This window comes from Vicia villosa, unplaced genomic scaffold, assembly GCF_029867415.1.
Source record: "Vicia villosa cultivar HV-30 ecotype Madison, WI unplaced genomic scaffold, Vvil1.0 ctg.002683F_1_1, whole genome shotgun sequence".
In the NCBI taxonomy this organism is placed as follows: domain Eukaryota; kingdom Viridiplantae; phylum Streptophyta; class Magnoliopsida; order Fabales; family Fabaceae; genus Vicia; species Vicia villosa.
The window spans coordinates 101805-113961 of NW_026706003.1; the positions used below are offsets into that span (position 1 = coordinate 101805).

Consider the following 12157-nt stretch of genomic DNA (forward strand, 5'->3'; position numbering starts at 1 on the left):
ACAATCCATGCAGATACGAACTTATAAATTTTCTTACTTCGATACATTTAGTACACTTGCTAAATTGTCGTCAACTTTTTGGAGTCGTTGCCCGAGATTGCTGAATTCTTTCGATAGGCCAAGTTTTGTACTACACTTTTTAATTTTAATTCTCGTCACTTTATTTTCTTTTGATTTTATATTCGTATTCAATTTTTGTTTGGTTCTGTTCTACTAAGGTATTTTCTATTGTGTATGCGAGGTAAAGGATACAACATATTATTTTTTATTCAAGACATGTACGATGGAGTTTGATTTTCAACTAGCTCTATTAGCACAACTTGAAGCTTTATCAAAGAATTTGATTGTCTTAACTCTAGCTCCTGCAAATGCTAATCCAGTCAGGATATTTTGTGCTGAATATCATGTTAATGGCTATTGTGTACTAGAGGGATACGTTGAAGAGGCGCATTATGCGAGACATTTAGACTTTTCGCGCTCCTTAACACCTCAGAACATATTTATAAGAAAAATTATTTTTAAATTCATTAAATAGATAATGATCTGATCTATATATTATTTAAATTAGGATGATAAAACGGATCAGACCCGCTTGCACTTTAAAAATTTTAGTGTCTGCGGGTCTGCCCTGTCCCACCCTCATCTTTTTGCGTGACGAGTTAAGGTTTTATGTTTGCACCCTTAATTATGTTTGTCCATTTTTTGCAGGCAGAACTAAACAAGATAGACATGTCTCTTTACTATCCCTAGTTGTTTAATTTATTAAAAAATTAATAATTTTTTATTATAAATAAGACTAAAAAAAATAATATTTGTAAAAGTACAAAAAGTAAGAGAAACACAATAAGTTATAAAAACAACATCGTGAAATTAAATAATATATAACACTAATTGCAATTTTTAGTGATGTTGCTGAGTGGTGGGACTATACTTTTGGACTCTTTTGGAATAACACCAGCCAGCCCCTCAACTATAAAATCTGAGCATACTATAGCAGCATATTTACTTGATGTTTTGCTGTAATGTCTACTACTACTACTTTGACATCTTTTTTTATTGTATGATATCCAGGCTGAGCGGATCCGTCTTGTTGATAATTGGAACTTTGTTGTTGTTGATTATTCGATTCCGTACAAATTACCGGGAAAATAAACATTTGCTACCAGTAAGAAAGGCAAAGAGCTTTGGGTCTCTATTGAAGAAGGCATAAGCCAAGTTGCTTGGCTTGTTCAGTATTCCCTTGTGGATCTTACTAGAGGTGTTAGGGAGGAAATTTATAAGAGGACTTGCCATTCTCAAACCTTACTAGAGATTTTATCATCACATAATTAGAACATCATTTATTAATATAGAATTTCCATTACAGGCAAACCATATTATGTATGAAGTACAGACTCCGATATGGACACCAGGACAGGACACGACATGGACACTCCGACACCGATAATATTGAAAATATATGACATCGACACTGCTACATATAAGTTAATATTTGAGTTTTATATATTGATCAAAATTAATGTCTTTAATTCTTTATTGATATCATTGTTTCAATACATGTTTAACCCTTTTTAGATGTGTGTGAAATTTGTCCAAAAAGATATATAAACGTGTGTTGAGGCAAAGTAAAAAAACAAATTTTTGTATGAAACATTTGTCTGAGTTGTCACACATATGTGGTATGAGTGTCGTACGAGTGTCGGACACTGATTAAAAGAGTGTCGAAGAAAAGAAAAAAACTGTTTTTTAGAGGACACTTGTCTGACTTTTCCGACACTTGTTTGACTTTTCCGACACGTGACGTACGAGTGTCATACAAATGTCGGACACCGCGACACGCCTATTCTTAGAAGTGTCCGTGCTTCATAACTTATTATATATTTTATTATATATTTTATTAAGAAAAGGGCAAAGGAAAAACAGAAAACTAAACAGAAAAGCCTAGACCTAAAACAATATACAACACGTCAAATTAAAAACATATTAACATGCCAATTGGTCCCTAAAAGAAGATATTTCCTAAAAGAAGAGAAGTCTTCTTGACCTAATTGGACTCCATACATTAAGCAATCCATCAATTCCCATCACAAGATCATCACCAAGTCCTAAATCATCCATAAACTTAGGTTGTGGCAAGTTTGCGTTCAATTCTGTAAGCAATTCCTCAGCTCTATTTTGAAGTTTTCTTTGCAAAATTTGTTCAAGAACTGAATAGGCTTCTTCATAACGAGATTGTCTCATTAAGCATAACGTAAAGTTTAAAGCCTTGTTGGCATCAGCATCTATCATTTGGGCTTTCTTGAAAACTACCTCAGCCATCATGTAGTTTGTCTTTTGCATGTAGGCCCAGCCCAAGTTTCCCTATATCATCAATAATCAATGAATTTAAGCGGCAATAATCTAAGCAAATAGAAAAGATTGGAATGTTATATAAAAGGTGAATGATATAATTACCAATAATCTTGCAGTTTCTTGCTTGATTGAAACTTGGAACTTTTTCCCATGAGAGCGAGCTCTCTTTGTAGTACTTCTTCCGTTAAAAGCCTCTCCTTGATAAATAAGTCTTAGTTTTTTTTTCAATAAGTCAATTTGCTCCTCAACTCTTCCACATTTCTGTTTAATTTCCTCAAGAACTATATTAGAATCATTCATATCATACACTTGTTTGATTAATCAAATTAATCTTTATTAACAATTGACATTTTAAGATTAATCATTTCCATAGGACACTGACAAGTATGAATTAAAATAGTTACATGTGTCAAACCATAAATTCGTTATGTATGTGCTCTGATAAACTACTTTGACATATTAACTAAATTTATTATTTTTGTCAAACCATTAATATTGTGTTCTGTATCTGTGCTATCTTAAATCATTCTAAAATTATTAACTGTGTCAGACCATTAGTATTGTGTTCTATATCTGTGCTATCTTAAATCATTCTAAAATTATTAACTGTGTCAGACCATTAATAGTGTGTTATGTATCTGTGCTATCTTAAATCATTCTAAAATTATTATCTGTGTCAGACCATTAGTGTTTTTTGTGGTGTGTAAATTAATCTGACGCGTATGTGGGTTTTGCGGAGAAATGGATACACTGGATGATGATGTGCGTTACGTCGGTTCACTATTCTGTTCTTGTTAATTCGGATGCCATTGGACCTATTGAACCAGGAAGAGGACTGAGACAAGGGGACCCTTTGTCACCCTATCTTTTCATTCTGATCTCTGAAGGGTTATCTACCCTAATTAAAAAATCGGTGGCCAATGGAGATATTCACGGGATTCAAATTTGTAGAGGGGCACCCATTGTGTCCCATCTACTTTTTGCTGACGATTGTTTTCTATTTTGCAGGGCAAATCTTACTGAAGTTAGTCACCTAATGAGTTTACTCGACATCTATGCAGTTGCAGCTGGTCAGGAGATTAACTTGACAAAATCAGAAGTGTTCTTTAGCCGCAATTTAAGTGTGCCGGCGCAAGAGGATCTTGCAAATATTATGGGAGTTCGACATGTGCTGGGTACAGGAAAATATTTGGGATTGCCATCTATGATAGGAAGGAGCAAGAGGTCTATTTTTTCTTTTATTAAGGATCGCATTTGGAATCGTATCAATTCTTGGAAAGGGCGATCTTTATCTAGAGCAGGTAAAGAAATTATGCTCAAGTCAGTACTGCAAGCTATTCCAACTTACATCATGAGCATCTTTATCCTTCCGGATGCGGTTGTTAATGAGATTGAAAAAATGTTAAATTCGTTTTGGTGGGGTGGAGGCTCCAACAATAAGGGAATAAGATGGAAAGCATGGGATAAATTGACTTGTCCTAAAGCTGATGGAGGATTGGGTTTCCGGGATTTTAAGGCATTTAACTTGGCTATGGTGGCTAAGCAAGGGTGGTTCCTCATGTCTAATCCGAATGCCTTAGTATCCAGAATCTTCAAAGCGAGGTATTTTCCGAGATCTAGTTTCTTTGATGCTAAGTTGGGCTATAATCCTAGTTTCGTTTGGCGGAGTATTTGGAAGGCTAGAGATGTCCTTACCCTTGGTTGTAGATGGCGGATTGGGGATGGTAGAAATATAAGGGTTATGAACGAACCATGGCTAAGAGGAACTAGAGAAGGTTGTTTGTTGGGTCCTCAAAATCAAGGTGTGTATACTTTAACAATTAATGATTTGTTGATGCCTAATGTTAAACAATGGAATATGGGAGTTTTATGTGAATTGTTTGATTACTCAGTGGTTCGTGATATTCTTCAAGTGCCGCTATCAGAAGAAGTGGTTGAAGACCGCTTGGTATGGAAATATGATGTAAGCGGTAACTATAGTGTTCGATCGGGGTATAGATGTTGGAGGAAGTATCAAGAAAATGGTGGCTTGGTTAAGGAGGGAGTAAACTGGAGTGACCTCTGGAACATAACAGCTCCGTCTCGAGTGAAACATCTTCTTTGGAGGATTTGTAGTGACTGTCTCCCTTCTAAGGTGCGTCTTACTCAACATCATGTACCATGTAGTCCCATCTGTCAGCTTTGTGGTCATAATTATGAGGACGATTGGCATGTTTTTGTTGGCTGCCCGGAAACTTTCTCTTGTTGGCAGTCGACTGGTCTTACTGATGTTATCTCTCCTCGTCTCCATAAATTCCAGGATTTCAGGTCATTGATCTTTGATATTTGCATGAAGGAGGATAGGTATACTGCGGGTAGAGTGGCGGTAATGTTGGAAGGGCTTTGGAAGAATAGGAACGACTTCGTGTGGCACAATGAAAAGGAAGATGCTTCAAAACTTGGATGGCTAGCATTCCATAAGTGGCACGATTGGTTTATGGCCCAAAATATTCGGGAGTCGCAATTAGAGAATGGAGGAGTGGTTTCATGGAACCCGCCGCCTATTGGTAGCTTCAAATGTAATGTGGATGCCGCTTTCAACAAGCGTGTAGGAACTACGAATCGAGGGTGGTGTATGCGTAACGATCTTGGTATTTTTGTTGCCGCGGGTACGGCTTGGGATGGTAGTAACTATTCGGTGTTGGAAGCGGAGGCCTTAGCTCTCAAGGAAGCAATTCATTCTGTTATTATGCTTCATCATGCGCCGACAATTTTTGAAAGTGATTCTCAACAGGTGGTCCAAGCCCTTAGTTCTAACACGTCGGGTAGCTCAGAGTTTTTCTCTATTATTAATTCTATTAAGCTGTTGCTCTTAGATTTCCCCTACTTTGAGGTTAAGTTTATCAAGCGTCAAGCGAATATGGTTGCCCATACCTTAGCAAAGGCGGCCAATTCTTGGTCTCGACGCTGTATGTTTGATGTAATTCCTCCTTGTATTTCCCTTTATCTGATTAATGAAAGCAGTTAAATTTGTTTCCGTCAAAAAAAAAAAAAAATTAATCTGACGCGTATTAATTTAACTTATTACTTGTGTCACACCATTTATATTTTGCTCAATATCTATATACAGTATCATCAAGTGATTCTGGAGAATGCTTAGAGCAAATTGCTCCATCAATTGCTCCATCACAATTAGAAAATTGAAGATTAACCATTTTCATATTTCTCACTTACAAAATTGACTTAACATTAATTAAAATTGTGCCATCCATTTCTGTGCTCTATTAAATTACTATGACATATTAACTCACTTTATTATTCTCCGTCATATAACGAGTGATTAATTTAGAATAAAATAATATTTTAAAATGAATGACTCATTTCGATTTTCAATACACTTTTTCAATTCTACCCTTTAATTAATAAAAATTTCATCATTCTCAATACATAATAGGGGCACTATAGTAAAAGTATTATTTTCTCGTACTTTTATACATTTTTCTTAATATATGTGAAATGACTCAATGGGTCACTCATTGTGGGACGGAGGAATACTTTTATCATGCCATAAATGTCTGTGTTCTGTAAATGTGCTATGTGTCAGACAGACCATAAATGTCTGTATTCTGTATCTGTACTCTTCTAAATCACTTATTATCTGTGTCAGGCCATTAGTGTCTATTTGTGTTGTGTAAATCAATCTTGTTAATTCAACTTATTATTTGTGTTAGACCATTTGTGTTTTGTTCGGTATCTATATCTCTCCTATGATAAATTAATTTACCTATGAAACATGGTATAAAAATACCTTGTATAAAAATACCTGTAAAGATCAAGAAGAACATTACATTATCAAGTGATTCATGAGAATGCTTAGAGCAAAAACCTCTAAAAATTTGATGGCTTCAATAGCTTCTTCGATTCTATCTAATTGCTTCATCACAACAGCCATATCCTTCACAGCACTATCCACTTTGTCTCCAGCATTAATCGCCTTCCGAAAGTACACTAGGGCTGCTTCTGGATCTTTATCCACCAACTGAATTCGTACACATTCATATCATTATTCAATATTAAACCTTAAATATATATTTTCATATATAATTAAGATTATATAGAAAAATCTACATTAAAAAAATACTTAAAGAAAAAAGATTTCTTTAGAACTTTTCTTCAAGACACTATTTTCCTTCCATTTTCTCTCACAAAAGATAGATACTCTTTTTTGAAGGCACATGCAAGCACCTTATGATGAAATGGAAGAGATTCAGTGAAGAAAATGAGGGGACTGGTTTATATCCAAAAGATGCAACCTGAGAGACTTTGGCAAATATCTTCCTTGAAAAGGTCTTGGCTCATATCCACCTTGAGGACAAGGTCTATGTCCATGGAAATAGGGATGTTAAATGCCAAACACAATCCAATGAAAAGAATCTTCAAGTTGGGCCTATAGCCCAACTGAAAGACAAAAGAGTTACATGGACTCCCAAATGGTGGGAGGAGTATAAGAAGCAATAGACTAAAAGAATGATGATGTTTGCTAAGTAATAGAATAATTCTAGCAGCTCACAGCTTTACTTTCAGTTAGAGAAAATCAGTGACTCATTAGAGAGCTTGTTAGGACTTTGGCTTTATATAGAATAATTATAATGTTATTGGACAGAATAATTATAAATCACACTGTAATTACGGTCTGATACGAATGCAGAGGCTATCGCATCAATAATTTTTCAGTTGCGGACCGCAATTTAAAAGCATTAGAGACACTATGAAACCAGAAAATTTATCCATGAATTTGTGATTGATCTCTCAAAAAGTAGATCCACAATAAAACAAATTTCAATCGAGCATTAAAGTTATGAAGATTTAAAGGGGAAGATGAAAGGGACAATTGGGCATGATATATTCAACGATTGACACAAAGAAGAATATTCTAGACGTAAGAGATTGTCGACTCTAATGAAAAATGAAGATCTAAATGAGAACTAAATAGATGAATTATGATCCAAAATTAACAAATCAATTAATTTACAATAATCTAAGCAAAAAGAAAAGATTGGAATGTTTGATAAAAAGCGAAAGATTGGAATGAGAGCGAGCCGTCTTTGTAGTCCTTCCATTAAAGGCCTCTCCTTGCTCCTTGATAGATAAGTCTCAGTTTTTTTTTCTTCAAAAATCAATTTGCTCCTCTACTCTTCCACATTTCTGTTTAATTTCCTACAAACAATTTTAAATTCATTCATATCATACACTTGTTTGATTAAGCAAATTAATCTTTACTAACAACTGACATTTTAAGATTAATCATTTGGTCTTAGGACAATTAAAATTGTTAATTGTGTCAGAATTGACAATTTAAGATTAACCATTTTCATATTTCTAGGACATTGACTTAACTCTTAGACGTATTAATTAAAATTGTGACCATCTATTTATGTGCACTGTTAAATTACTATGACATATTAATTTAATTTATTACTTTTGTCCCATCATAAATATATGTGTTCTATATTTGTGCTTTTCTAAATCATTTTAAAATTATAATTACTATAATATATTAATTTAATTTATTACTTTTGTCAGATCATAAATGTTTGTGTTCTATATTTGTGTTCGCCTAAATCACTTTAAAATTATTATCTGTGTCAGACCTGTGTCAGACAGACTATAAATGTCTGTGTTCTGTATCTGTTCTCTCTTAAATCACTTTAAAATTATTATCTGTGTCAGACAGACCATAAATGTCTGTGTTCTGTATCTGTGTTCTGTATTTGTGCTCTCCTAAATCACTTTAAAATTATTATCTGTGTCAGATCATTAGTGTGTTTTTTTGTTGTGTAAATCAATCTAAGGTACTAGTATTAATTAAATTTATTACTTGTGTCAGACCATTTTGTATTGTGTCAGAGCATTTTGTATTTTTATTCTGAATCTCTTCTATGAAAAATAGATTAGTCCTTTACCTATGAAACATTGTATAAAAATAGCTTGTAAAGATCGAGAAAAACATTATCAAGTGATTCTTGAGAATGCTTAGATCAAAAACCTCTATGAGATTTGATGGTATCAATAGCTTCCTCGGATCTACCTAAATAGAGATTTAACATCACATAACTAGAACATGATTTATTTATTAAATTACCACATACAAACAAACCTTTTATACATTTCTCCCCACCATTTTAATGCGAAAAAGGGCAAAGGAATAATAGGAAACTAGACAAGAGAAAGGACTAAACAAATTAAAACATATTAACATGCCAATTGATCCCTAAAAGAAGATATTTCCTCAAAGATGGGAAGTCTTCGTGATCTAATTGGACTCCATACATTAAGCAACCCATCAATTCCCTTGACAAGATCATCATCAAGACCTAAATCATCCATAAACTTAGGCTGTGGCAAGTTTGCATTCAATTCTATAAGCAATTCTTCAGCTCTATTTTGTGACTTGATTTCATCAGAACCTTGAAGCTTTCCTTGTAAAACTTGTTCAAGAACTAAATAGGCTTCTTCATAACGAGATTGTCGCATTAAGCATAAGGCCAAGTTTAAAGCTTTGTTGGCATCAGCGTCTATCATTTGGGCTTTCTTGAAAATTACCTCAGCCATCATATAGTTTGTCTTTTGCATGTATGCCCAGCCCAAGTTTCCCTATATCATCCATACATGTTTTAAGTAGCAGTAATCTAAGCAAAAAGAAAAGATTTTTAAGTTAGATTAAAAAGTGAAAGAATTAAGTACCAATAATCTTGCAGTTTCTTGCTTGATTGAAACTTGGAACTTTTTCCCATGAGAGCGAGCAGTCTTTGTAGTTCTTCCATTAAAGGCCTCCCCTTGATAGATAAGTCTTAGCTTTCTTTTCAATAAGTCAATTTGCTCCTCTACTCTTCCACATTTCTGTTTAATTTACACAAAAATTATATTAGATTCATTCATCATATGAGTTATTTAATTAGTCAAACTAATCCTTTCTAAAAATCAACACTTGAGATTAAACACCTGTCGTAGCAACTCAGACATATGTTATGTCGGAAACTGACTCGACTCTATCCTTTATTAACTAAAAATTATCATTTGTTTCAGACCATCAATATTTTGTTTTGTGAGTTTGTGATATTTTGTCTTTGTGACTTTGTGTGATTTGATAAATAACATATTAATTAAAATTACACATACAAAAAGTAAATCACCCTGTAAGATATTAACTAAAATTATTACTCATCTGTGTCCTGTTCAATGTCTATGCTATGGGTTCAATGTCTATGGTATATCAATTGATTAATTAAAAAAATAATTGTGTAAGCAAGATATTATATAATAGAGAATTAAGGGTTATTTAACTTGATTATACGAAGAGACGGGAAAACCTGACCAAAAAGAAAAATTACAAGTCAATTACACTACGAGAGAAATAACACCAGATCCTTATTAAACTCGTAAAAAGAATAATTGGAATGTGTAATTTTTTCACAAAAAGACCACTTCCAAACAAGGAGCTTTATGTTCCAAACAATATCCTTAGAAGCCAAAAAGTTCAAATTGTAGCCAACCAAACAACATCTACCTTACTATCTTTAACCTTTTGTGTACAAAAGAACAAAGGTCAATATTAAATAAAATTATTATTTGTGTCAGACCATCAGAGTTTTGTTAGAGTCTCTCTGATAAATTACTATCCCACATATTAACTAACGTTATTACTTGTGTCAGATGTCTTTATCAGTGTTATATTCTGTTCTGAGTTTGTGCTCTGATAAATCATAAATCACTAGGACACATATTAATTAAATTTATTATTTATGTCAGTTTATTATTTGTGTCAGACCATTAGTGTCTTATCAGTGATATATTCTGAATCTGCTATGATAAATCATAAATCACTATGACAGATATTAACTAAATTTATTATTTGTGTCAGACCTTCAAAGTCTTATTAGTATCTTGTTTTCTATCTGTGCTCTCATATATCACTATAAGACATAGTATAAGACAAGGTAACTAAATTATTACTTGTGGTGTCATACATGTTACTCTTAAGTATGGTAGATAGGAAACATTATATGAAAATACCTTGTAAAGATCCAGAAGAACATTGTCAAGTGATTCTTGAGAATGTTTGGAGCAAAGACCTCTAAATGATTTGATGGCCTCAATAGCTTCTTCGGTTCTATCTAATTGCTTCATCACAACAGCCATATCCTTCAAAGCACTATCCACTTTGTCACCAACATTAATTGCCTTCCAAAAGTACACTATAGCTGCTTCTGGATCTTTATCCACCAACTGAATTCATACACATTCATATCATTATTCAATTTTAAACCTTAAATATACATAAAAAACACTTTAAACTTTGATCATGTAATAAGCCAAAGAATCTAAAAAAACACAGGAATCTTGATGAAGAAAAAGATTCCTTGAATCTGTAGATTCTTTGAATCTTTAAAAAAAGAAAAAAAAGCTACTCTACCACAGTAAAATATGGTAAAAGTAAATCTGAAAAATGGAAAATGTCTTTTAAACGTGAAGTCAATAATTACAAAAAAAAAAAAGTTAAATATACATATAATCACTAAAATACAGCATAGAATTATAAGGAAATGGTGCAATTTTAAGAGGCAATGATGCAGATAGTTTCAATTATGCATGAACAATAAAAAACCAAAGGTGAATTTTAGAAAGGGTATAGATACCATACCTGGGCATGTTTGGCTTTGACATAAGGAGTATCACCAAAAGGAATCTTATGGATAACATGATAAAGATCATCTTTCTTTGTTTTAGAACTTTTCTTCATGACACTATTTCCTTTCATTTTCTCTCACAAATGACAGATACTCTTTGTTTTGAAGGTACATGCATTCACCTTAGGATGAAGATGAAAGAGATTCAGTGAAGAAAAACTTAGGACATATAGGAAGATAATATATACAAGGAACTTAGGATACAAACCAATGTGAATGTGGATGGAATTGAGGCTATATTCTATATGACGTCATGTTTCCAACCTAATATGTTTTTGACTCGTGGCATTTTTTTCTGTTCTTTTATTATTATTATTATTATTATTATTATTATTATTATTATTATTATTATTATTATTATTATTATTATTATTATTATTATTATTATTATTATTATCATTATTATTATTATTATTTTTATTATTATTATTATTATTATTATTATTATCATTATTATTATTATTATTATTATTATTATTATTATTATTATTATTAACAGCAATTAAGGACAATAAGGGAAATTTATTCATAAACAAAAATTATATAGGGCCAGTTTGTTTAGATTTTTTTTAAAATGATTTTTATAGTGTTACAAAATTTTGTGTAAAAAACATTTACAAAGAAATTTTTCATAAAAGTTTTAAATTAAAATTTTGTTTCAATATTATTCTTAAAATGTTAGTTTAGGTATTTCATCTTTTATATCAAAATTTTAAAAAATCATTTAATTTTGAAGCTATTTCAAATAAATTTTCATAAAAATCATTTTCGAAATATTATTTATGGAAAAAAAAGAGCGAATTCGACTATGTTTTGGTCTTCAATAATGTTTATTTATATTATTAGATATCAAAAATAATGTTTCAATTTATAAAAAAACAAATATAAAAAAACTTGTAATATTTTGAAAAAACGATTTTGTAAAATTTATTTTAAAAAATACAATGAAAAAATCCATTTTTTTAAAGTTGTAACAAACTACCTGATTTTCCTTCTATTTTGTATTATTTTATTATTTTTCATAATCAAATAAAAATAAGATAAACACAGTATTTAGTGATTTGTTGTTTTTTCAAATT

General features: G+C 32.0%; 1 protein-coding gene and 1 pseudogene across 1 annotated transcript; both read right to left on the minus strand.

Moving 5' to 3' along the window:
* Positions 1 to 1983: 1983 nt before the first annotated feature.
* On the minus strand, positions 1984 to 6720 carry LOC131639536 (protein SULFUR DEFICIENCY-INDUCED 1-like; annotated as a pseudogene).
* A 1758-nt stretch (positions 6721 to 8478) lies between these two features.
* LOC131639535 (protein SULFUR DEFICIENCY-INDUCED 1-like) lies at positions 8479 to 11212 on the minus strand. Its single transcript, XM_058910027.1, has 4 exons — positions 11033 to 11212; positions 10405 to 10617; positions 9076 to 9231; positions 8479 to 8985 (listed from the first exon to the last, which is right to left on the minus strand). Exons 1-4 carry the CDS (start codon positions 11147 to 11149, stop codon positions 8584 to 8586), a joined length of 888 nt encoding a protein of 295 aa, XP_058766010.1. The 5' UTR covers positions 11150 to 11212; the 3' UTR covers positions 8479 to 8583.
* Between the last annotated feature and the right edge of the window lie 945 nt (positions 11213 to 12157).